This window comes from Protopterus annectens, chromosome 2.part1 (genome assembly GCF_019279795.1).
Source record: "Protopterus annectens isolate FY-2018-M chromosome 2.part1, PAN1.0, whole genome shotgun sequence".
Taxonomy (NCBI): domain Eukaryota; kingdom Metazoa; phylum Chordata; order Ceratodontiformes; family Protopteridae; genus Protopterus; species Protopterus annectens.
Genome location: NC_056729.1, coordinates 915,560,858 through 915,587,276, shown reverse-complemented (window position 1 = coordinate 915,587,276; position 26,419 = coordinate 915,560,858). Strand labels below are relative to the sequence as shown.

Sequence of the window (26,419 nt, the reverse complement as noted above, 5' to 3'; positions counted from 1 at the left end):
TTCAGACAGACTACCAGCTCTTAGGTTTAGGGGAAAATGCACCTTTAAGAAATTCTAATCTGCCTAAAAGTGCAATTACCAAACAAAGACCAGAACAGTGGATGTAAGATGCTTTTTCATTATTCAGTAAATAAACATGGTTACGTGCATACCTCATGGAATATTCAGCTTGCACACATGGATTTTTGCCACATCTTGTTTATAAAGTGCTTTGTAACAAAGAAGTACAATAAAAGCGGAGTTGAGTAGCGTTAACTGTGCTTTTGCATTTTAATGTCTGCCTGTTTAAATTTCAATTGTTCTGTAAAGTTCTGTGTGTGAAAAGCACTATAAAAGTTAAGCTGCACTGAGATATATGCCCAACGTCCACCGTTTAAAACCTACAGTGTACTTCTATTACCAATGTGCTGTAGTACCTCAAAATTATTTAAAAAGGTATAATTACTGCTAAAATGGGGTAGCAGCATCTAAGGCAGTGTGGTATGTACCTGCTTCTCAGCCTGTTTCAACAGTTTTTGGAACCTGTCATCTTCCAAAACCCACTGTGGAAGTTCAGTCTCTCCTCTGGCTTTCATCTCTTCAAGCAAACGTTTCAGGTCTCTCAGTGCATGCAGCTCATCATTCAAGCGACTCTGTCTTGTCCGTGATGCCTGTAGGTCCAGTTCCAAGTCCAAAGACGTCAGAATATGATGTCCCTGTGCTACTCTTCTTGGCTGACAAACAGGCTGTAAACAAATGTGTACAAACATGGAGAAGGCAAAACAAATTAGTGTATGAAGGCAGCAAAAACTGTCAATGCTGAAACGTGAAAACCTGAAAAAGATACTCCAGCAATAAATACCCGTTTAACTCTCAGACTGCGCCGTTCTGTGGCATTTCGCACAAAGGGTGACTTTTTGGCGAGTGTTGAACTATCACTGTCACTGCGATTCAACTACATAACAAACAAAAAAAGAGCACATTAGCAAAATTTTGCTATGGAATTACAGTGTTTCTTCTTGATATGTTCTTCCCTAAACATAATTCCCCATATTCAATAATGAATAATTCAAAACCACATAAATTGAACCACCACATCTGAAACATTTATAAATTTTAAATACAGCTGTAGTGAGAGGCAGTAAACAATGGATGTAAATACTACAGCTACATCAATCCAAACAGACAGACACATCTTCTGTTAACCACTTCAACAACTTCCTTGTACAATTCTTGGAAATTGCCTGCAGCACTAAGTACCTCCTACACTTCCTTTTGCTGTTTTTTTTCCAGAATGAGTGGATGAATGGCTATATTCCAGAAGAGTGATTAGAAAAGTGGAGCAGCATTATGAAGTATAACCTACAAAATTAGAGCTCAATTTTAAACACTCAGCTTTGTTCAAAAATTCAAAAGCCATTGGCTATGGCCAGTCCAGTAAAAGACTCTCATGCATGTAAAAGCCACAAAAGATGGGGGGGGGGGTGCTAAACGTTGAAATGATACACTAACAGGACAGACATAAAAGAAATTAAATCTAACAAATTATTCAGAGGAGCAGAAGTTGCTGCACAATAACTAATTTGAATGGGATAACCTGTACTGCGGCTTTCTCCCACTTAAGACTAGGTCCAGAACAGGGCCCATAAGAAATTTTAGACTGAAAGCTTTAAGCTGAGAATGCCATCTGCCAATTATCAAACTAGACAGGTGCCACCACGGCAGTGAGTCATTCAGTTAACACACAAGAGTTAACGACTGACCAATGACAAGTAACTATCAAAAACGCTAAAACTCTAGGGGACTCTGCAAAGATTTATTGCAATTCTAACAGGCTGTGTTATCAGTGATCATCCTAAATGTTATGTACTTCATATGTTGCTTGAAAGCACTTGAATGAACACCTGACATGTCTAGATTCAAAATCCTCCTATATTAATTTATTAGCTTTTGATTACCAGGAAAGTCCGACTGGGAAAACCCCTTTCAGTAGCGGCCTGTGTAGAGAAGAGCTCTACATTATAGGCTCCTAGAAAGTTACTAGGCTAATGAACCTAAGGCCCTAACAAGACTAGCCAAGTTTTACCCTTATTTCCACGATCAGCACCTATCACCCTTGTCCAAGAGGGACAAAGGTGGAACCCCTGAGGTGAACTTACGGTTATCCATCCAATCATCCAGACTGCGTCTGAAAAGGGACAGTGAGGTGCTATGTTTGACATGAAGCAGAAATCTGTTCCAAAGGTGTGGTAGTGTCTAGGAGACACATCTGCCCCTCCAGCAGGTTCTATTAATGTCTCATACCAGGTTAAGGCAATTAGAGAGAGTAACCAGTGTACCGTTTGACTTATGGACATGCAGCATTTCCAATAAAGCAGGGTCAAAGATTGCCTTGAATGCATGGCAAAGACTGCCTCTGAGCAGTCTGTATAAAACAGAATAAAGAGACAGTGACTTCAGATGGTCCTCATAGGATTGATGCTGAAGACCTTGAATTTTCCTTGTGAGGAACATTTGTGGTCTCTCCAATTGCTGCAGGTGCTTGGAAAGGTAAATGCAAAAAAAAGCACTGTACTCAATTATTGGACTGATGAGGGAAGAGTACATGGAGGTTATAACTTCTCTTTTTCTGGAAGCAATGACTTTACTTATAAGATGAGCAGTATAGAATGCCCTTCTTACCACTGTGGAGACATGGTGATCAAAGGTAAGGTTGCTGTCAACTTGTGTGCCCAGGTCTCTCACCACTGAGTGTATACTTATGGTGTTATTGATGTGGTAGTTAACAGGAACATCACTCTTCCGAAACGGATGATAATAGATTTTTTTGTATTGAGTTTAAAGCCATGAATTTGGCACCAGTCATCTGTTTGTGTAAGACCCTCTTGCAGGATGCTGACATCGTTTGGAGATTCTATGACTGCTCCCAGTTTGTCAGCCACAGACCTTTAGTTTTAGCTTGCACTTCCAAGAAATAAATTCCAAACAATAGAGGTCCCTGGACTGATCCCTATGGAACACCACTGGTTACAGGCCTGCTGTTGGAGGTGGATTCCCCTATTTTGACTACATGGGTTCTATCATTGAGCCAATTAGTGACTCATCTAATGATATACGGGTTGATACCTAGCTGCGTGAGTTTGTCAATTACACCTGAGTGGGGGGATAATGTCAAAAGCCTTGGCTAAGTTTAGGAAAGCTGAGTGCACAGATTTCCCCTCAAGGGCCTTGGTGACTGTCTTGAAGAAGTCCACCAGGTTTAACAGGCATGATCTCCCTTTGACAAATCCAAATTGAGTAGGGTCAAGTGTCTGGTGGTTACCAATGTCTTTGTTGATAAGGTCCATGATGATTATCTCCATGGCCTTGCAGATAAGGCTAGTCAGACTAGTAGGTCTATAGTTCCCATGGTCAGTGGAAGCACCACCTTTGTGCAAGGGGATAAGGGTGGCCTTTTTCCATTCAGCTGGGTTAAAGCCGGTGCTTAGACTATGACTGAAAAGAATACCCAATGGTGTTGCTAATTCTTGTTGGAGCCCATGTAGGAAGCAGCCTGGAATGTTATCAGGTCCCACAGATGCTGTATTTTGACCTTAGAGAAGGCATTTATGACCTGCTCTTTAGAGATACAGGGTAGAGGACAGGTGGTAGGGATGTCTTGGGGTAAGTGTGGTGGGGGAGTGAAATTTTCACAGAACCTGTCTAACAGGTTAGCAATGTTCACAGGCTTGGTATATGTGGTATCATTAACTACCAGTTTGGCACAAATCGGAGCCTTTCCTTTTAGATTACACATGTAACTAAAGAACACCTTTCAGAGTAACGTCTATTGGTACACAAGGTATCACGATAATATGTTTTGCTTATGGGAAGGTGATGTAGCTGAGATTCCGAGCTTTATTAATGATATATCTAAGACAACTACATTTTTGGAATTCACCCATGAAATAGGGGTTGATTCTATTAATTTCTTAGACATTATGTTGGAAGAGGATCAAGTAAGGCACTGCTTTAAAAGTAAAATTTATAGAAAGCCAACATATTCTAACATTTTCTTGCATTACACTAGTAATCACCCTCAACATCAGAAGCGTGCTGTAGTAAAAGGTCAAATGGTGAGAGCAGCACGAATGATTTCGGATGATTTAGATTTTGAACAAGAGTGTAATTTATTAGAAACTATGTTTTTGAATAGGGGCTATCCTTCTCAAATAATAACAACTATTAGGTTAGAAGTTGAACATAAAAGGGCGTGTGGTTCTTTTGCCCCTCTACTGAACCTTGACCAACATACATACCATTCTATTAGTAGTCATAACTCGTCTCAAGTTGAACTGGTTAACAATTCTTTAAAAGATGCAAACCCAAATATTTCTAACTCTTCTACTTTACCTAGTAAAGAATCATACCAAATAAGTTTTATACACACTTATTCTCTTGATTCTAATTCTATCAAGAAGATTTTGTATAAGAATTGGGTTTTGATTGGTAGCAACGAACAGCTTTCAAAATCTTTAGGGTATAAGCCCAAGTTAACTTATAGACGAGGACTTAATTTGAAAAACATAATTGAAAAAAAGAATGATATTTGTTTGACACATTCCAAAATCAAAGGTATGTTTAAGTGTGGCTGTTGTACACAATGTAAACACATTTTAGTCAGCAATTTTTGTAATATTAACGGCCACAAATATTACCTCAATTCTAGATTTAATTGTGATTCTAGAGCCGTTATATATGCAGCCTTATGTCAGTCTTGCAATGTATTTTACATTGGGAAGACAGAAAGAAAATTCAAACAACGAATTTATGAGCACTGTTACGCTATAAATAATAGGGATTCTAACAACGCCCTAGCTAAACACATTATGCACAATCCTACTCATTCATTCAAGTTTATAATTTTACAACAGAGATGTATTGACATCAGAGGTGGTCCTTGGCATTTAAAACTTGAGTTGGATGAATTGAGATGGCAGATAGTTAAGAATGCTCATGCGCTTCCAGGCTTAAACGAAGTCCTGTCCATTAAGTGTGTGTTAAAATTATTATCATTAAGAAGATAAAAAGTTTATTAGAGGGAACTGGAAATACTCATGAAAAATTAATTTAATCATTTTTAATAATGAGATATACTTAACGTAATTGATTATCATTAATAACACAGTAATTATTTTATTTGTTGATATTCAAGCACATTTTTATGTAAATATATTTATTTAATGAGATCTGTGTTTAAAAGTTACGATGCCATTATATTAATTTTGCAATGAATTAATAGTTTAAGGTTAACATTATGCATTTAAAGTTTACAATTTTATAATACTAGTTGATCTATTTGCACATTTCTAAATATTATCTACATTAGGAAAAGTTATTTTATTTTACTTTTAGTTTGAGCTGGAGATTAAAATGTATTTTAATATGGAAGTTTTTATGTATTTGAAACACAATGTTAAATGACCGCTTTAAGGATTAATTAATGGTTTATTGAAGTTTAATTATTTAGAAGTATATAAATGTGGATTGGTTTAGTGATACTGTTTTGTCTGATGAAGGCTTGGAATTGACCGAGCCGAAAGTGCTTACAATAAACAGTGGTAATTTAATTTTCAATATTGCTGCCTGCTTTTATCGTTCCTAGTGCCACATTTTTGGTTTAATAGTTTTTAGTGTTTGGACTCCTTATCTCCATGGCCTTGCAGATAAGGCTAGTCAGACTAGTAGGTCTATAGTTCCCATGGTCAGTGGAAGCACCAGCTTTGTGCAAGGGGATAAGGGTGGCCTTTTTCCATTCAGCTGGGATAAAGCCGGTGCTTAGACTATGATTGAAAAGAATACCCAATGGTGTTGCTAATTCTTGTTGGAGCCAGCCTGGAATGTTATCAGGTCCCACAGATGCTGTATTTTTGACCTTAGAGAAGGCATTTATGACCTGCTCTTTAGAGATACAGGGTAGAGGACAGGTGGTAGGGATGTCTTGGGGTAAGTGTGGTGGGGGAGGGGGAGTGAAATTTTCACAGAACCTGTCTAACAGGTTAGCAGTGTTCACAGGCTTGGTATATGTGGTATCATTAACTACCAGTCTGGCACATCTGAGCCTTTCCTTTTAGATTACACATGTAACTAAAGAACACCTTATGGCTGTCCTTTGTTGAGGAAGCTAATTTGGATTTGTAGTTAGCTTTGCATACTTTTTCACATGCAATTAGCATGAACTAACAAAATATATTACACAACACTGATTTTATATATGTATGTATGTATGTGTATGTATATATCAGTAAGAACTGCAAGAAAAACCCAGTCACTAATAATATTTTTACACCGCAGTAATTTGATTGTTAGATTAGAGATGAAAATACTATGAGCTTAGTTTTCTTTTAATTTAGAAGCATCTTAAATTACTGAAGCCATTTCTTTTAATTTTAGTAAAAAATGTTTTTTTCTTTTTTTAAATTATAATTTATTTTATTTTACATTGTTTACTGGGAAAGTCCAACTGAACAAAGCCCATTTTCAGCAGAGGCCCGGGGAGAAAAGCTCCACATACAAAATTACTATTACACATATTAAAAAATTCCATTTACAGCGAAAGCAACTAACAGATAACAAGCAGACATAGCAGATATACATAGTGATGTGATTTTGAGCTACACAGTAGGAGCATTACTTCAAAAGTTGGTAGCACAAAAAAAGTGTGGATATTAATAGTTGAGATGCAGCCAGTCACAGCAGTAGACCAACAACAGAGCAGCATGCCAAGAGCTATTAATTTGAGCTAGTAATGACTAAGTTCAGTGGGTTAGGGGGTATGGCATTAGATGTTTTGAGAATTAGCCAGGGCTGTAGCATGAGCAGAGCCATGAATCAGCAAGGTGATTCTTTAGTGTTTTGAAGTGGGTTGGGTTGGTGATATTTCTTATGTGATATGGAAGTAAATTCCAGTTTTTTGAGACATGGTATGAGTACAGTGAGTTTCCTGCAGTGTTGTTAGTTTTGATTACTTGTAACAGAGATTTATTTGTAGAACGAAGTGTATGCAAGTTGATGCAAGGTTGTACTAAGTTTAGGAGCAAAGGAGTTTTTTTCAGGTTGTTAAAGAAGTTTATGGGCTATTATTAGCTGGTTGTATATCAGAGGCTGTGGTAACTCAAGCCAAGCGAGTTCTTTTAGAGTTAGGTTGTGGTGTGCCCTGCATGTGGATCCAGTGGCAAACCTTGTTATTTTATTGTAGCACATCTCTAGTTTGTCAAGGTCTGACTAAGTTGGTAAGTATGGGTGAGGCGTAGAGAAGGGTCGACAGTAGGTGGGGTTCTGGCAATGGCTACACGGCAGCTGTCAAAGTTTTTGCTTCTATAGTGAGTGCCCATTTTTTGTACACTTTTCTGATTATTTCAGACATGAATGCCATTCACTTACAACACCATAATTACATAAACCCCCTCCCCTTAGCCTCACAATCTCCCAAAGACACAACCAAGCCCAACTATTAAAATGCTATCCGAACTTTGCCTCCTACTACCTACACAAACTTACTCTTTTCTGGAATATCTCCTGCCATTTGTAAAACTAACTATGTAGATCTTGCAAGACTCCATTTCCCCCAAACAAGAATGACAAAAAACTTCCTATTTGAATACCACAAATTTCTAGCAACTGACCGCTTTTAAACAGAATGCCTGTTTTGTCAACATTAACATGGAATGTAAATGGCCTAGTACTTACAGGCAAAGCAGATGGCATTAAATTACATTTAAGTAGTGTACGATGCAAACAGCAATGTCACAACAGATGCATTTAGACAGGAATGAACAAGCAATTTTGACAAGAAAAGGATTTAAGGAAGGACATTCAGCAGAGTATCAGGGACGAAGGAAAAGGGGGAATAATAATTCTGCTTGTGAAAGAGGCTCCAATACTGACAGAAGAGGAAACAATACTCAAAGATAGACTTATGTTAGTAAGGGCTATTGGCAGCAGAGGAGGATTACACAAGTATGTATTTATGTCCTACCTAAAACTATTATGTTGGGAGGAATAATAAGTTTCAGCAGGGACTATCATTCATGGGGTGGAGACTAGAACATGATTTGCAACAGTGAGAATGTAGAACATGATTTGCAATAGTGAGAATGTATCAGAGGGAGCCAGAAGGGACACTATAAAAAAAAGTGTACAACAGATTTCTGAAGTATATGAGAATATTTAGTATGGAAGATGAAAAGTTTAGCAGACAGAATGTACATATTATTCATCAAAAACAATAACTTTGCTAGTCTGGTTAGAAATTATACTTCATATCAGCATGTGTATTAAAATGTGTATTCAAAACTTTGAGATCCATACAGTAATTATTATCAAAATATGCAACAATAAAAACTAAGATAAAGATGATGTAAAACTGAACACAGTGGTGCTCACCTACTTATCTGTGATCAAATTAAGGCGTAAACCCAAAACAAAACCAAGTGGAAGGACATAAAACTAAATAACACACTGAAATTCCTGTATTCAAATGAAAGCCACCACAACACCAACATTTTAAAGTTTAGTGCTTCACTTCTTTAATATACAAGAACTTTATCAGAACAGTTCTGATGAAATTATTGGATATTAAAGAACGAAACCAGTTTGTTTGTGTCTTTCGGCTTTTCCCGGTTAGGGGTCGCCACAGCGGAACTCCAGTCCGCTAATGATTGGTAGTGGATTTTACGTACCGGGTTACCAGCCCTGATGCACAACCTTCAATGAAGGCATCCCCCATTCACGTATGCCTCCACACAGAAGACGCTCTAGCTGAGAATAGAACGGGATAACGTCTTGCTATGAGGCAACAATGCTACAGCAGCACAACGAAACCAGTAAACTTTAAAATGTTGGTGTTGTGGTGGCTTTCATTTAACGTTAAGGAATAGGTAGTAGAAATGATTAGAGAGTTGGCAGGGAAGGCAGAAATTACTTCAGGATGGAGATTTATTAAGTGGAATAAAATAAAAAAAAAAAAAAGGATGTTAAAAATACAGTAGATATAAGAGACAAAGATATAGGAAAGAAGTAATTGAAACTATTTAGAAGGACTAACAACAATTTAAGTACTATAGAAGGAGAATGGTACATAGTAAAAAGAGAAAACTGCAAAGAACTAAAGGAAAAATGAGGGAGCATTTGCACAACATGCATGAGTTAAGGCTTGATGCTAAGGAACTATTTTTGATAATTGTACAGCACAAAAAATATTAACACAATGACTTGGGCAAAAGAAAGTAGAAATAGTTGCAGCTAAAGATAGGAAGTATATGACTAGGAAAATAATGACAGATCCTATACAGGTATTAGAGACATTTCAGAAATGATAACTAAAAGTTGCAAAAAGCAGGCTAATGGGAAAACTAAGAAAAGGCACAAATGGAAATATTTACGGATGACTTGATTATGCCACAGTTGGAGGAAAAAAAAGGCTCAAAAATTCATTGCTAAGGCAGGAAGAGAGAAGAAACAACAGTGATGCAAAATCAAACAGAAAAGTCTTCAGGAACAGATGGTATCGCTGTGGAAATGTGGAAGTTAGTAAGTAAGAACGTGCTAAATATCTGGAAAAATTGATGCAACAGTTGGCATGGAGGGGGATACCAGCATCTTGGAAGAAAGCTATGCTGGCTGTATTACCAAAAGGGGGTAAAGATCTTCAGATCTGGCTTTTTATAGACCCATTTCAATTTCAAACTATGATTATCAAGTATTTGTCTATACAAGCTAAGAATGGAAAAGGTGCTACCAAAATTGACTGGATTAGGTCAGTGAGGTTTTGAAGAGGGGAAGAAAACACTTTTATAACACTAATATGAGTTAAGGAAATCGGGAGTGTCAGAGAAGTATGTAAGAGTGGTACAGGATATGTATGAGGGTAGTGTGACAGCGGTGAGGGCTGCGGTGGGAGTGATGGATGCGTTTAAGGTGGAGGTGGGATTACATCAAGGATCAGCTCTGAGCCCTTTCTTATTTGTAATGGTGATGGACAGGTTGACAGACGAGATCAGACAGGAGTCCCTGTGGACTATGATGTTTGCAGATGACATTGTGATCTGTAGTGAGAGTAGGAAACAGGTGGAGGAGACCCTGGAGAGGTGGAGATATGCTCTAGAGAGAAGAGGAATGAAGGTCAGCAGGACTAAGACAGAATATATATGTGTGTGAATGAGAGGGAGGATAGAGGAATGGTGAGGATGCAGGGAGTAGAGGTGGCGAAGGTGAATGATTTTAAGTACTTGGGATCAACAGTTCAGAGTAATGGTGAGTGTGGAAGAGAGGTGAAGAAGACAGTACAGGCAGGATGGAGTGGGTGGAGAAGAGTGTCAGGAGTGATTTGTGACAGATGAGTACCAGTAAGAGTGAAAAGGAAGGTCTACAAGAGGGTAGTGAGACCAGCTATGTTATACGGGTTGGAGACAGTGGCATTGACAAAAAGGCAGGAGTCAGAGCTTGATGTGGCAGAGTCGAAGATGTTAAGATTTGCACTGGGTATGACGAGGATGGACAGGATTAGGAATAAGTATATTAGAGGGTCAAGCCCAAGTTAGAAGGTTTGGAGACAAAGCCAGAGAGGCAAGATTACGTTGGTTTAGACATGTGCTGAGGAGGGATGCAGAGTATATTGGGAAAAAGATGCTAAGGATGAAGCTGCCAGGTAACAGGAAAAGAGGAAGGCCTAAGATAAGGTTTATGGATGTGGTGAGAGAGGACATGCAGGTGGTTGGTGTGACACAGCAAGATGCAAAGGACAGGAAGAAATGGAAACAGTTGATCTGCTGTGGCGACCCCTAACGGGAGTACCCAAAAGAAGAAGAACAACAACAACACTAATATAACAATGAAGATGCAAAGGAAGCAGAGTCTAAGAAAATGCCACTATTGTTGGCGATTCTTGATTCAAAAACAGCATTTGATAGAGACAGCTGGAATTTAACAAGCAGAAGAGTGGTGGCATTTTCACTCCCTGACAGAAAAAAAAGGTTAATATGGAAGCTGCACGAAGGGACAGGGGCAAGAAATAAGGTGGGAGGGTTCCTATCTGACAAGCTGTAATGGAACAGAGGAATGAGGTGTGGATGCCCTCTTTCCCCACTGTTACTTGATTTACATTTAAAACCACTGGACAAAAATAAATAATGGATTCATAAATTCAAAGATATAAATTGTATGGTACTATAAAAAAGTCAGCTTTATTTGCACTTGTTTGCACTTGATAAGTCCAGCAATGGATGTCAGTCACAGTTTCACATCTTTTTGGGGTATAAAATAAATGAAAATAAAATATACAACCACATTTGAATTGGTTCAGCAATACCCATACTTATGGAAAATACAAAAAGATGAAGACTGAGCTTTCTAATTGTTAGCTTCTCATGATTCATTGGGGAAAATGAGAAAAAAGCTGCAGAATATTAAACAGTACAGTAAAATGGAGTGCTGCAGATGGGCAGATTACTGTAGATGGTCATAACAATGTGAGGGAATTTTTTTTTTAATACTGGCAGGCAATTAGATACAAAAACAAAGACAATGTCAGTCCGGGGGGGGGGGGGGCTGCAGGTTGGCTGTGCATGAAAGTATCTTGGCATTTCTTCATATTAAATTCTGCAGTAGACACTGGCTACTGTTTGTGCATCTAAAAAAAAGATGAAATTTCCCTGATGTTACAGACTGTCCCTGGCTTTGCTTCATGTTTTTGTATGTGCCTCAACATTTTTTTGGTAAATCATTGAGGACTGTATTTACTAAATGAGGGTGGGGTGCTGGCTATGAATGAAATCTGTTTACCCTTTTATGTCATTGCTTTGCAATCTGACTTCACAGGACCTAGTGTGCATTTGTATGAAAGACATTGAAATATTTATTCTCTGGTGAATGTGTGAAAGTTGAAACTGTTTCCTGACATTACAAAATGTCCCTGGACTTTGCTTTATGTTACTGGTCTGTGCCTCATAAAATATGTGGTTTTATGGCAAATCATGGATGACTAAATGGGTTGGGTTGGCTGTGAATGAAAACAACTTACAGACTTGCTGTTTGCTTATTTTAAAATATAGCTTTACAGGCCTATATGAGCATTTGTATGAAATATATTAAAATATTTCTCTCTTCTGATTTTTTGTGAGAGGCAAAATTAAAACTCTCCTTGAAATTACAAAATATCCCCAGATTTTTCTTTATTTTTGGTCTGTGCCTCACAAAATTTGTGGTTTTACAGCAAATTATTTAGTATTATAGACACTAAATGGAGAGGAAGGTTAGTTTTGGATGGCAGTAACTTACCCCTCTAGTCTGCTCAGTTTAAACAGCCTATCCTTTACAGGACTGGTTTGCACTGTTGTGAAAAAAGTTTTAGTTTTACCACAATCAGACATCTGAGCTATACACAGTTAACAATGGGGTGACAATGCTAGGTATGGGGGGCTGCCTGTAGATGTGAATGGCTGACTCTGGCTGTAACGATTGGGTTAAACAGTCATTAACCTGGGTTTGCCAGAATAGTGTGCATTCAAGTAAAGCTACTAGGGATACTTTAGTGTAGCCTTTCTTTTCACAATCAGACATTTGAGATGCATACAATCAAGTGGCTACATGTGGTATGGACACTGGCTGAATATAATAGCAGTTCAAATTATCTTAATTTATTAAGTTGAATCCAAAAGAAAATAAGCATTTATCAGTAATCAAAAAAGTGGGGAAAGGCCCATTGTTTGAAAACCAACCAGGGTCCAAGGTGTACTCAACATGTTACTGTGTATAATCTTTAAAGTTCATGGCTTTGTTTTGATGTTCAAGGCCCAGGTGGGTGTTTGTTGTGTTGTCATAACAGAGTCAAGATGCTGGCTGCTGATGTACTGCATGGAATGTGCTTCTAAAATGGATTACTTTGTGTTGTGAGCAGTTTTATTTTTAGTTAATTAATTTATTTATTTTAGTTTTATGCGTCATGTTCAGCTATGGAACCAAGTCTATTTATAGGGTAGGAGTAAGCAGGATTGTTAAACTGTACTTTTCTAATGTGACTTTTGCATGAAATGTTATTCATCTTTTTACAGGTTTTCCTTTCATATGCATTCTATTTAACTGTAATGTGGATGGGTCACTTCTTCCTGCTGCCCTTGGTATTTTTTTCAGGTTTAATTCTTATCGCCCAGTTCTTCCTGGGCTTCCAGATGTATTTTTATCTGGTGGCTTGGTTATTTTGTGTTTTTAGCTGGGCTTCATGCACAACTCACACTTACTGTGAGTACCACTTTGTGACTATTTGGAGACTAAGTAAGTAATTTTGTACATTTGTTATATTTTACACTGTATTACATACACGTTTATTTTAGGGAATGCGTGTGCAATAAACAGCTTTACGGGGAGGAGGGGGCTGTAATGATCCTTTTGAGTTTTCCGTATTCCTTGTAGAATTTCTTTTAAAGTAACATTTTTCACTAAATTATGTATAGGAAATTGTTTTAGGTAGGCTATAGTGTTATGGTTTTCATTAGTTCACTCATTCACCAAAAACCTAATACAGGGCTGCAAGAGCGCTACTGACACTAAGTAGGCAAAAGGCCTAGAAACTCTTCCTGCACAAGGTGCAAACTCACTGCAGGGCACACACACATGCACACGTAGTACTCTTCAGGGAATTGCCAATTCACCTATATATTTGGTATGTGGGTTGAAACAGAAGTACCCAGTGAAAACTCAAGCAAAAATAGACAGGGCATGCAGACTCTGCACAGAAAGCAACCAAACCAAAACTCAAACTGAAGAACCAAGTTTAAGAGCAGAGCTCACTGATATTACATTCAGAGTCTCTGCCAAATACGGAGTCAGGAAATGCAACCTTCTGAAGAGATTAGGTGAGTATTTAGTTTAGTTAAGGAGTAATTTTTGCAAATATTTTCATAATGGACTTAGTTTTCTTTACTTGATTTGGTGCAAGACATATGCTTCATGGTTTTCTGAGGGGGGTAAAACTACAGCAATCATTTTTTTTTTCTTTCTCATTCTTTCTATAGTGATTTTATATGACTTTTAATATTTAAGGAAACTGTTTTACTTTGTTAGACTATACCACTTTTGTATATTATAGTAAATGCAATATGCTATCCTAACCACTATCAAGAAGTAGGTCAGTTACAGACATTGTGTAGAATGGTGATGCATAGCCGTGATTTTTTCTTAAAAACACACAATTATCATAGGTTCATAGATGATTACTCGTTAATGGCACAAGAGCCTTTACAAGCCTAACCAATAATACCCAGGATATGACAACATTATATCTTAATTTCCCAGATATGGGATGGGGTAGTATCAGGGTAGTGGGTCTTTGGGAGTTGGAACCCAGAGTCATTTTACAGACTGCCTCTGTCCATAAGGGAGATTAGCAGTAACCCAGGAGTGAATTTACATTTCCCATCCATTATTCCAAATTATTTTGGAAGAGCTTTGTTTTATGAAGATGGGAAGTTTATTCTATAGATGAGGTAGCCTTTGAGATACAAATCTGTCTCTCCAACAAGTTCTGTTAGAGTCACAAATATGGTTCAGATCAATGGAATGCTTAACTTTTGTATAACTTTTCTTGCAAATATGTAACATTTTGAATGCCTTGTAGGTCAGGCATAAGTTCCTTCTCATGAAATGATATGACAAGAGTAAAGAGATAGGGCCTTTAGTCGTTGTGCATAAGACATGTTTTTTATACAGTTTTTTAGTGAGAAACCTCTGGGGCTGCTCCAATTGGTGTTAAGTGCCTAGTCAGGTACATGGAGACTCGTGCACTGTACTCAATTATGGGCTTGTTGTGGGTCGAGTACAATGGCACTACGACTTCCTTAGAACTTGATGCCATGCCTTTACTTATAAGCTGAGCCACACAAGTATTCCCTCACAACTGTAGCTACCTGGTGGTCAAAGATTTAGGTATCGTCTATTTTCCTAGGTCCCTTGCCACTGGGCAGACTTTCATGGTTGTGCTATCAACATTATAATTTGCAGGGGTATCTGATTTACTGAAGGGTAAAATTGTGCATTTTTTAGCATTTAGTCTCAAGACAATGGTTTTGGCACTAGACGTTTGTCATTTTTAGGTCTGGTTGTAGGATGTCAACATCATTTGGGGATTCAATGATTGCTCCCAGCTTGCAGTTGCCAACAAATCTGGTGATCCAGAAAATCCCCAACATTGGCCTTCACTTCAGAGAAGTATATACCAAACATGGGGGGGTCCCCAACATTGCGCCCTGTAGGACACCACCAGTAACAGGTTTCCTATTGGAAGTGGATTTGGATTCACCCATCTGGAGAACATATGTCCTGTCAGTGAGCCAGTTGGCTACCCATCTGATGATGTAGGGGTTTATGCCTAACTCAGTAAGTTTATCTATGATCCCCGAGTGGGAGATTGTGTTGAAAACTTTGGCCAGGTCTAGATAAGCAACATGTACCACTTTATCCTTATCCATGAACCTGGTGATTTTCTCGAAGTCCACCAGACTGAGCAGGCAAGATATCCCTTTGGCAAAGACAAATTGGGCCTGCTCCAGCTTTTGGAGAGTTCCAACATTGTCATGGATCAGGGTCTATGATAATTCTCTCCAAGGCGTTCCAGATAAGACTGGTCAAGCTTATGGGACTACAGTTCCCTGGGTTAGATGATGGGCTCCCCTTGTGCAGAGGGACAACTGCTGCAGTCCTCCATTCCCCTGGGACAAAGGCTGTTTGCAAATTGCAAACTAGTTACATCTGAGTGATGCCTCCAGGTGCCTTGCAGTTGACTCCTACTACGCCTCTAGGCGTCAAATATTGCTTGTTCATATTTGCATCAATAACTCCAAAATCATGCTATGCACAAGGTTACTTCATCTTAAAGCTTACAGAATAGAAAACTTAACTCATTAATATATGACCTCTGGCTAGTGCAGGTAAATAGATATCAGCTGTTGTTTTTATTATATTAATTTATATATATATTTTATTTTTTTCTAAACATCTCAACAAGAAAGTAACAGACAAAACTCCTTAGCCTCATATGAAAAGCTCTCAGCTAGATGAATAAAATGCTGCTGACAGTGTGTGTGTGTGTGTGTGTGTGTGTGTGTGTGTGTGTGTAACTTGAATGGTTGCAGAGATATTGCAACCATTCAAGTTGCTGTCTTTACTGTGACTTTTAAAATTCATTTTAAGATCTAGAACCTAAAGAATACTACCACTATAAAAATAGTTTGTGCTGAAGATTTTCTCATTTATACCCCTTTCATAATTAATTCCCTATGGTTCCAGAGATCTGAACATTTGTTTGAAATGTGAGGACATGACTTGATTCTGTCAAAAGGTTGAGGCTTCGCCCATTGGAAATTACAGTGCAAACTTCCTGAGCTCCATTGGAGTGAATGAGTTAAAAAGGGTTTCTAGTGGTGCTGATAGATACTGTTTTAAACTATATAAGAAGCATCCTGAAAGGATGTTGGGACCCATGGAGGCTGTGCTTTTGGCTTTAGTGAGTGCAGTAAGGATCTGTTCCTGTGTAATGACCAGAAGGGGGGTGGTTGTGGGTGTTAGGCTGAATGTTAAGAGATTCTAGTAGGTTTAGGTAGGAGGTGTGGCTTTCCAAACTCATGTTGTGGATCAGTAGCAAGCAAGGATATGATAGGGGGGTCATATTTATGGTTACTTAGGCATGGAGCAGTTCAAATGAGTCATGTTGTTGGACCAGTACAGCAGTGTACTTGCCCTTTATGAACACTGAGACACACCTCCTCCCTGTGATTTATCCTGAGCTGAGGATGACTGAAATGAATGAAAGGCATTGCAGACTTTGACAGCCTGGGTACCTTCTATGGTTCTGAACCATGTTTCCGTGACTGCACATATATCTGCATTCTCCAGGGTGAGGAGTGTTTCCAGGGAGTGCATTTTTTTATTTAAACTCCTAGCACTGAGCAGTAGTACTTTTAGGTAGTTGTGAGTGATTGTTGTTATGTTGGAGGGTTTAACAACTTGGCACAACCTGAAAAAGGCACTATGGGGATAGATATTTTTTTTTCCAGTATCCAGAAGCCATGAGGTGACAAGTGCAAGCCATCTATGGCAAATCATTGCGGTTTGCTGATCATGTCTCCTCAGGCTGACAAATATTAGATCCCCTTGTTGTGACACCAGAAACTAAGCCAATCATTTTTTGCTGGTACTGTGGTATATTGGGGAAAGTCGGATGCTACTAAAGGCTAGATCCATACCAGACTGGGACACATACTCAGAGATCTCCATTATGTTTTTCTTCATACAGTCCAGTGAGGTACATCTTGGGTTGTTTATGACCACATGGACTGTGACCATGTCATACTGTTACTTGTGGTTTAAAGATCAAAGTGCACGTGTGATCTGGTGGATTCTGGCTCCAAACGGATGGCTCACTGTGATCTTCTCCTTGTTTAGCCGGGTAAGGGGGACATCAGTATGTCTTACAATGGAATCGCCAATAACTACAATGTTTGGCTAAATGGTGTGTTGCCTTATGGGCTTGGAAGTCGGGGTACTATGATTTTCATAGATGTGTGTTGTGTGAAATGCTGTCTTTTTTGAGTGTGTGCATGGCTACTGAGAGATGTTTTTGGGAGGTCTTGGAGGTTTGGGTACATTATAAGCAAGTACCTCTGCATATGTTGGGCTATGTGTTTCTTAGTTATAACGCTAAAAAGCTGGTATGCATATTTTGTGTGTGTATGTGAGAGCTTTGCCTCCAATGACATTGTGTATCTACATCTCTCACACACTGCGTTTGTTTGTTCTAAAATTAAATGGTTGTGTGTGAACATGAGGCAGCTAATACGCCACCTCAGGATGCTCGTATCCACTAGGCCAGAAACAAAGATGACATTGAAATGCGTATCCATTATACCAGATCTGTAGTAGATGGGAAGGAGTAGGGGAGAGTCACTTAAAGGTCTAAGTGAGTGTGTTTTGTAGTACACTATTAGATAACCTGCTATTTGAGCAGCTGTGAAAAGTGGGAGACTATAGAGTGGGTTTTCTATAGAGGATTTTACACCGAAGAGGTTGCTTATATATAAGGCATGGGAAACAGTGTTTGTGCAGGCTTTTATTAAGCCCTCAGGCCAATTAACTAAACACAAAAATAAGCCGTTCATCAGTAGTTCCCAACTCGTATGTGTTGAATCAGCCCTTTACTGCCACCAGAGTGCAAAAAAACCCTCTCAATGTAAAATTAACTGGTTGTGAGCTTAAGTGCAGTAATAAATGCTTTACAATAAAAGGCAAAACACCTGCACTATCAGGAATCCCTGGAAATAAGTTCACAAACCCAGAGAAATGGTCACAAATACAGAAAAAAGTGCACAAAATGGAGAACTTCTACAAACACAGAAAAACTTTGCAAAACTTAGAAATATTTTGGCAAACTGAGAACAGCCTTTGTAGTATCAGAGGTGTTTAGGAAATATCAGAGAATACTGTTAAAACAACCTAAGAGTAGTATAGTAACAAGCTCATTTTCCACTGTTAGCAAAAATATGTATGGGTGTGCACACACAATACACAGTACACCTTGTATTACTTGTAGTAGTACACTGGAGTTTAATGTGTGTGCACACATAATACACAGTACACCTTGTATTACTTGTAGTAGTACACTGGAGTCGAATGTGTGTGCACACATAATACACAGTACACCTTGTATTACTTGTAGTAGTACACTGGAGTTTAATGTGTGTGCACACAACACACAGTACACCTTGTTTTACTTGTAGTAGTACACTGGAGTTGAATGTGTGTGCACACACAATACACAGTACACCTTGTATTACTTGTAGTAGTACACTGGAGTCGAATGTGTGTGCACACAACACACAGTACACCTTGTATTACTTGTAGTAGTACACTGGAGTCGAATGTGTGTGCACACATAACACACAGTACACCTTGTATTACTTGTAGTAGTACACTGGAGTCGAATGTGTGTGCACACATAACACACAGTACACCTTGTATTACTTGTAGTAGTACACTGGAGTCGAATGTGTGCACACACAATACACAGTACACCTTGTATTACTTGTAGTAGTACACTGGAGTCGAATGTGTGCACACACAATACACAGTACACCTTGTATTACTTGTAGTAGTACACTGGAGTCGAATGTGTGTGCACACAACACACAGTACACCTTGTATTACTTGTAGTAGTACACTGGAGTCGAATGTGTGTGCACACATAACACACAGTACACCTTGTATTACTTGTAGTAGTACACTGGAGTCGAATGTGTGTGCACACATAACACACAGTACACCTTGTATTACTTGTAGTAGTACACTGGAGTCGAATGTGTGTGCACACATAATACACAGTACACCTTGTATTACTTGTAGTAGTACACTGGAGTCGAATGTGTGTGCACACAACACACAGTACACCTTGTATTACTTGTAGTAGTACACTGGAGTCGAATGTGTGTGCACACATAACACAGTACACCTTGTATTACTTGTAGTAGTACACTGGAGTCGAATGTGTGTGCACACATAACACACAGTACACCTTGTATTACTTGTAGTAGTACACTGGAGTCGAATGTGTGTGCACACATAATACACAGTACACCTTGTATTACTTGTAGTAGTACACTGGAGTCAATACAGATCAATACCGGTTAAGATGTCTGGATATGAAAGCAGCTAATGTGATCTAGAGTGCTGGGGAGGCAAGATGCACAGTGGGAGTTAGAGAAGGAGCTTGAGTTTTGGGGAAAAGCCTGGGTGCTGGTTCAAGCCACTTATGGGAACCACTCCTTTAGTACTGAAGTGGAAAGAATGCATAATGTAAAATAGGACCTTTTCTTCACTTTCTTTCCACTTCTGGACAGGAACGAACCAAAGATTACAGATACCCTTTTGTTTTCAGCCAGAACCGGGACCACAAAGACAATGACAAATGCCTCACCCCTACCTCTGTGCGTGTGTGTGTGTATAACATACTTATACATGGACAATTTAGTGTAGCTAATCAATCAGCAACATTAAAAGATGTAGGATGAGACTAATGGATTTGAGAAAAAAAATCTTCAGACATGGTGACAGCATGAAAAACGTCCACCTAGAGAGTGACCACAGGTCATGACAGAACACAACTTGCTGAAGCTCTGAGGGAAAGATCTTATCTTCAAGTCATAATGCTGCCTGGTACCATCTCCTTCCCTTGAGATGGATGAGGTAGTGTTGGCTGCTCGTTATCAGCTTCCATATGCCTCAAGTACAAAATGGATGAGGTTCCATCAAGGTCATCTCAATGATGCTTAACTCCCTGGTCATGGTTTTCCATAAGAAATCACTGCCAGTGCTTCCAAGTGTACCCAGGTACCAATTCCTTTGTTATGAAATTTCACTTGTCTTCATGTTTTTGTATTCACAGAGTTGGTACACAAGATTAGGGGGTGAGGGGAGGCTTGTTCTCCACATGAGGGTGCAGTGGGTCTGGCTCCCTACAAAAACATTTATTTTTTGTATCAGGTTGAGTTCCCAACCAGATCATGGTTCATCACAGAGTTGTAACTCAACGAGTCACAATGGAAGTTTCACCATAAGCCCTTCCCTGCAGACTTCGCCTGTGTCACCTATATTTGAACCTGGTCAGCTTCCCATAATCACAGCCTTTATTTTTCCATGCCTAGGAGCCAGCACATCCCATTGCTCTCTATAATCTCTACTGTGTTTTTAAGTTGTGGAAACTACTTAAAAGCATCCCTAAAATGATACGTGGAATAACAATGCTTAAAAATGAAGCATGACCAGGGCCCATCTAATCAACTGATTGCTACTGCATCAGCAGAATTTATCAAACTGCAATACCCTGAATATGGACTACCACATATAAACCTAAAATGCTGCATTTTTAAGGAGAGAAACACTCCATGTACCCAGACCAATCAACTTTAATATTCTAACTGCAAGAAAAGTACACTCTTTGGATAAAAGAAGCATTAGGCTTTCCTGATGAACTGAATTTTGTTTTTACTCTGAGGATGCACAAATTAAGTGTTTTGGGAGGAGGATGCAGGGACACTTTACCTCCTATAAAAAGTCAAATGATTTGCCTTTACATGCTCTGGTCTGATTTTCAGAATACTGTGACTTGATAAGTTATGTTCAGGCAACTGCTATTCAGTTACATTTAATATTCCTGTGCCTTTGAGGGTTCTAATACATCTGAAGTCTTTAAAAAGGATCTAATGTCTACCAAAGAAGCATTACCAATGACAAAATAATACTTACCAAGGTTGGGTGTGAAAAACAAAAGCAAATTCTGATGTAAAGAGGACACTAGTAAACACATAGAAAAAGAAGGGTGCATTAGTACTGAAGAGTCTCCACTAACTGATCTCAGAAATGTGAAATGTCATTCGATCTGCTTCTCAACCAGGAAAGCGATGAGTCAACAGAGAGCTTTGTTTGCACAGAAGAGGCTATGACTTGTTACAAGAATAAAAATAAAATCAGAGGAATCCCCCTTCCAAAAAAATGGAGCTATACCAATGGGTTCCTCTTCAAAGTTTTGTTGAAGTACATGGAAACACTGTCTTCTGATGAAGAGTGAGTACAGTGCATGTTAAAACTTTTTCCCATGCTGGACAACCATACTGTACCAGCTGAGTGTTGAGCTAGAACATGCACTACGTTACGTGTTTAATATCTAGGCCATTAGTAAGAAAAAAAAATTCCGTTACTGTGCCCATTCTTACCCTGCAGATATACTGGTTTCGTTCCCCAGGAGAAAAGGTCTGAGAACGGACGATCATGCTATTTCTCACAAACTGCCTCTGTCTTGAGCTGATGTTGCTCCTGTCTTTCGGCCTGGCAGCCACATTCTCACATACAGACTCTTCGGTGTTGGTTTCTTTATCCACCTGTAAACATGTTACAAAATATATCAATTAAATCCTGGCAATTTCAAAGAACAGGGTCTAAAACTGACCTAACAGACTTCAAATACTAGCAGTTTTAAAAAAAAAAAATCCTTGGAAAAAAGAACAGAGTAAATCATTTAAGAACAGTGCACTAAAAAGACGTTGTGGCAAAGTTATCTTTCTTTCCTTACACTTTCTAATCAAATCAACTCATACTAAATCCCAGGAACATACAAACTAATGCTATCCCACTCCACTAAAACGAGCAACCTTACCTTCTCTATACTCTCCACCAGCAAAACCCACATCACCCCTGTCACCGAGGCTGAACTCCTAGGAGTTACCACTGACCAGCGACTCAAATTCACAAAGCACATATCAACAACCATCACTAAAGTCCACAAAAAGCTAGGTTCCCTCTATCACTGTAAAGGTTATCTAACCACCGAATCTTGAATTGCAATAGCCAGGATCTACCTCCTATCTACTCTACTTTATGCATCCCCAATTCTAACTAATCTTTACAAAACTGACCTTAAACTTTCCATCTGTTACAACAAAATTGCTAGATTTGCTACCAATGCCAAATCATGATCCCACCACTGCCTTTCCCTAACAAGCCTTGCACCGGCTTGAATTTCTGAACCTATTAAGGTACCATCAAACTCAGCCTAGCTCGCCTAGTTCTGTACTATCCCGAGAAACCTCCCGACCTGACTGGCATGCTGAACTTCTACACTTCAAATAGACAGCTTCGGTCCTCCAACAAAGCCTTAATTGAAACCATCACGTGGAAAAACAATTCCAGGGAATCAATATTTGCCCATGAAATAGCAAAAATATGAAACAACCTTCCCCCTGACTTCAGACTACAAAACTCGACACCCTCCTTCAAAAGCCTACTTAAAACATACCTCTTCACCAACCATCTATGCAACTGTAACTGACCCCCTGAAGCCTCGTCCACATACTATTTCTACGTGTGTGAACAATAACCTATATATGAGTGTATGTGTGTATGCATGCATGTGTATGTATATATGTGTGTGTGTGTGTGTGTGTGTGTGTGTGTGTGTGTGTGTATATATACACACACACACACACACACACACACATGTGGGTGTATATGTATATGTATACATGTGTATGCATATATGTGCATGTATACTCTTACATGTATATTTGCTTGAATGTATGAATGTATATATGGAAAACATTTATATACTCTTATTCAGTTGTGAAATATCTTGCAATGCTCTACCAGGTTCTTACCTACTCTCACTGTATATTTTGTACACTTGTGTTTTCAACCAAAAGGGGGAATATCCTCTTATATTATACTAACGGCTGTAAAGTCTACAATCTGTATGCTACTACTCTGTAATGTCACTCTAGTAAATTTTTCTTCTCTCTGTAAACTTATGGAGATTTTCTCCCCAGGACTCTGCTGAAAATGGACACCTGTTGCCCAGTCGGACTATCCTGGCAAACAAATGTTAAATAAATAAATAAAATATAAATAAAATAAATCAATCTCTCTCTGTCCATACATACATCCATATATATATATATATATATATATATATACACACACACACACACACACACACACACACACACACACACACACACACACACACACACACACACACACACACACACACACACACACACACACACACACACACACACACAATTCTTATCCAGCTAGCACTTTTTTGTCAGCTGTATTTGAAGCTGGGCATAGATTGAAATGGGTGTAACACTGCAATACATAAAATGCAGGCAAGGCAGCTAATGAATTCAGATTTCAGCACTGTCACATTGAAAACATGCTGCTCATATAATCTCATTAGAATGCACAATGGTTACAACTACTGTGAACAAGCATCTCTTTCTTACTGCTTTAGGTACAGCCTCTTGGCATGCATCCTGATGTACAAGGAAAAGAGGTTACAGAAAGCTGTCAGATTCATCTTTGGCAAGATGGCACAGAGGCTATAACTCAGCTGATGTGTCCCCACAGAGTACACGGTTCATAAGGCCTAATAATTACTGATATATGTTACCTGGCTGTAGTGGTTTAACACTGTGCTGCTATCTGACACACAAGTTAACATCAACAATGCTTACCACACAGTGCAAAACAAATCACACTATGTAAGTTTTAAAGTCTTTATCAGCCTTTAACTAGCTTCAGGCACAACTGGTTTACCTATATAAAGCTTCTGGTATAATAATTATCAGACTCCATCTATGCAATAGCTTGCCATAGACACACAAGAATTCTGACCAGCCAGGCATAAAAGAAAAAGGAGTGAAGTGGTGGTTCTGAATGTAAATGGAAAAGACAACCATCACGCTTGGCCCTTAAATGCTGTTGAATATTCTTGGCCAACACTGCTGCTTCATGTCTGGTGGAATTAGATTACATGTCCCATTTGGAGCGCTCCCAAGTATTTGGTAAGGACAGATAACTATACTGTAAATAACACCACTCATGGTATTTGACAGTGTTTGACCTATTTTTGAGAGTTGTTGAAGTATACTGCTCTTAGTAACCACTGCTGTGTGGTAAAAGCACTTGGACTCGCATCTCTTGACTCTGCTTCAGTGCTGGTCCGTAACAGCCATAGCATGAAAAACAAATCTGTGCAAGATGGTAAGGTAAAGCTGCAGCTATGGCTGAAATTTGTGGCTAGACATTACTCTAGTTTACCAATGACTCCTACAGTTAACACTGCCTTATGACAAGGCACAGATTACAAACTGGTCAATAAAAACAAGTAGGAAATCACATAAAGCTAATTGTGGCAGCCTGTATTTGTAAAGAACCAGCTGCAATTCGGGTAGAATATTAGAACTGGGCTCATTTTGGGAACATTTAACATCTGAAAAGGAACTGAGGAGAAAAGAAAAGGGCTGCTGCAACAGGATGGAGGTCCCTTACAATATGTAGAACTGCTTAGCTAATAGCTACAAAAATGGGAATACAGTTACAAAGTTGAAAATAAAAAGCAAGGCTTTTTTAGTTAAAAAAAAAAAAAAAAAATTAGCAACCCCTCCCCTCAAAAAGTGAAGGAAAATGTCAGACACCCTGCCAAGAAACATAAAATGAAGGCAACTGGCTCCATTGCACAGAGGGACAATGCTTTGACCGCAATCCAGACAACCAGGAGTGACTAATGACCCAGACACAGAAGGAAGTGAAAAGTAAGAAAGGGAACAACGAATACCAACTTGCTATCCCGAGAACAGGAGAATCAGCTCAGTCCATTGCAATAGTCTGTGGGAGAAACACATGCTCACAGGGGAAAGTCTCTGTAGGCCCTCACTTCTGCAAAAATGCACAACAATCTCAGACAGTGGGAAAACATACATCTAAGACTTACACTGTCTTAGTTCAAAAGCGTACAAGGCAAAACTCCACACAATCCAATATCCTAATCATAGGTAACTACATAGTGAGACATATTGATGCACCAGTCAGCAGGCTGTGCAAGATGAGGGTCACACAGCCAGCTGTCACCACCAGGATTTACCACATTTCAGAAGCACTCAAGTCCTAGCATCCCAAGTACACATATGACACAGTCATAGTACATTATGACTTGAGAAGTATCTCTGCACTACATGAAGAGAGACATTTAAATAATGCTATTAATCACTGTTAACCCATACTTGCTTAAAAAAATGACTAAATCCAATTTCCCTGGAGTGAAGAAGCAGGACTACTTAACCAGCCGGTACTACATCACAATTCTCCCCTCTTACCAAAAAAGACAAAATCCAATCATGTTAAGGTTATTCTGATGAAGTCCTGTGACAAAAGCATTTAATAAAGATTTGGTACGTTATTTGTTTTAGTACTTTTGCTTTTGCCATTCAGTTCCAGTTCTCCCAATTTACAAGGTCTTCATGAGAAGAAAAGTTGTGTAAGAACTTACCATAACCATAGATGTCCTTCTGTCCTTATGCATATTCTGCATATGGGTTTACCCTTCTAGTTTTACTTCCATACGGTCAGTATCCAAAAGCTTTCAGTCCCTCCTAGGTGCGTGAGACATCAGGTCTAGGCGAGAGTACGTGGGGCATAAAAGTGACGTGGGCATGCACCAGCCCTCAGAACTGAAGGCCCCAGTCACAGCCAGTCCTAATAGGGCAATGCCAAGTCATTGCCATCCAGAGAGGGAAACAGCTGATAAGAGGGGAAGGAGGGAGGGCAGGAATACTGCAACATGGAAGAGGACATCTATGGTTATGGTAAGTTCTTCCTTCTATTCCTATTTTGCAGTATTCTGCATATGGGTGAGTGCCAAAGCTCATTGAAAAAGGGGGGTGGCTGGTTTGGAAGTAGATTCCAGGAACCCATGCAGGATACTCCAAGCAAACCCTGCCCTGGACCTAGAGATGTGGTCTAGTCTGTAGTGCTTGGTGAAGGTGTGAACTGAAGACCAGGTGGCTGCCTCCAGGACGGAGGAGGT

General features: G+C 39.1%; 1 protein-coding gene across 1 annotated transcript in view; it reads right to left on the bottom strand.

Annotated features, from left to right (window-relative positions):
* WWC2 (WW and C2 domain containing 2) overlaps positions 1-26,419 on the bottom strand; it is a 1,656,421-nt gene that overhangs the window by 138,776 nt on the left and 1,491,226 nt on the right. Inside the window, exons 19-21 of the mRNA XM_044062544.1 lie at positions 21,771-21,935; positions 842-934; positions 489-725 (exon numbers count right to left, since the gene is read on the bottom strand). Coding sequence (XP_043918479.1) covers positions 489-725; positions 842-934; positions 21,771-21,935 — 495 coding nt within the window. The remainder of the gene's footprint in view (positions 1-488; positions 726-841; positions 935-21,770; positions 21,936-26,419) is intronic.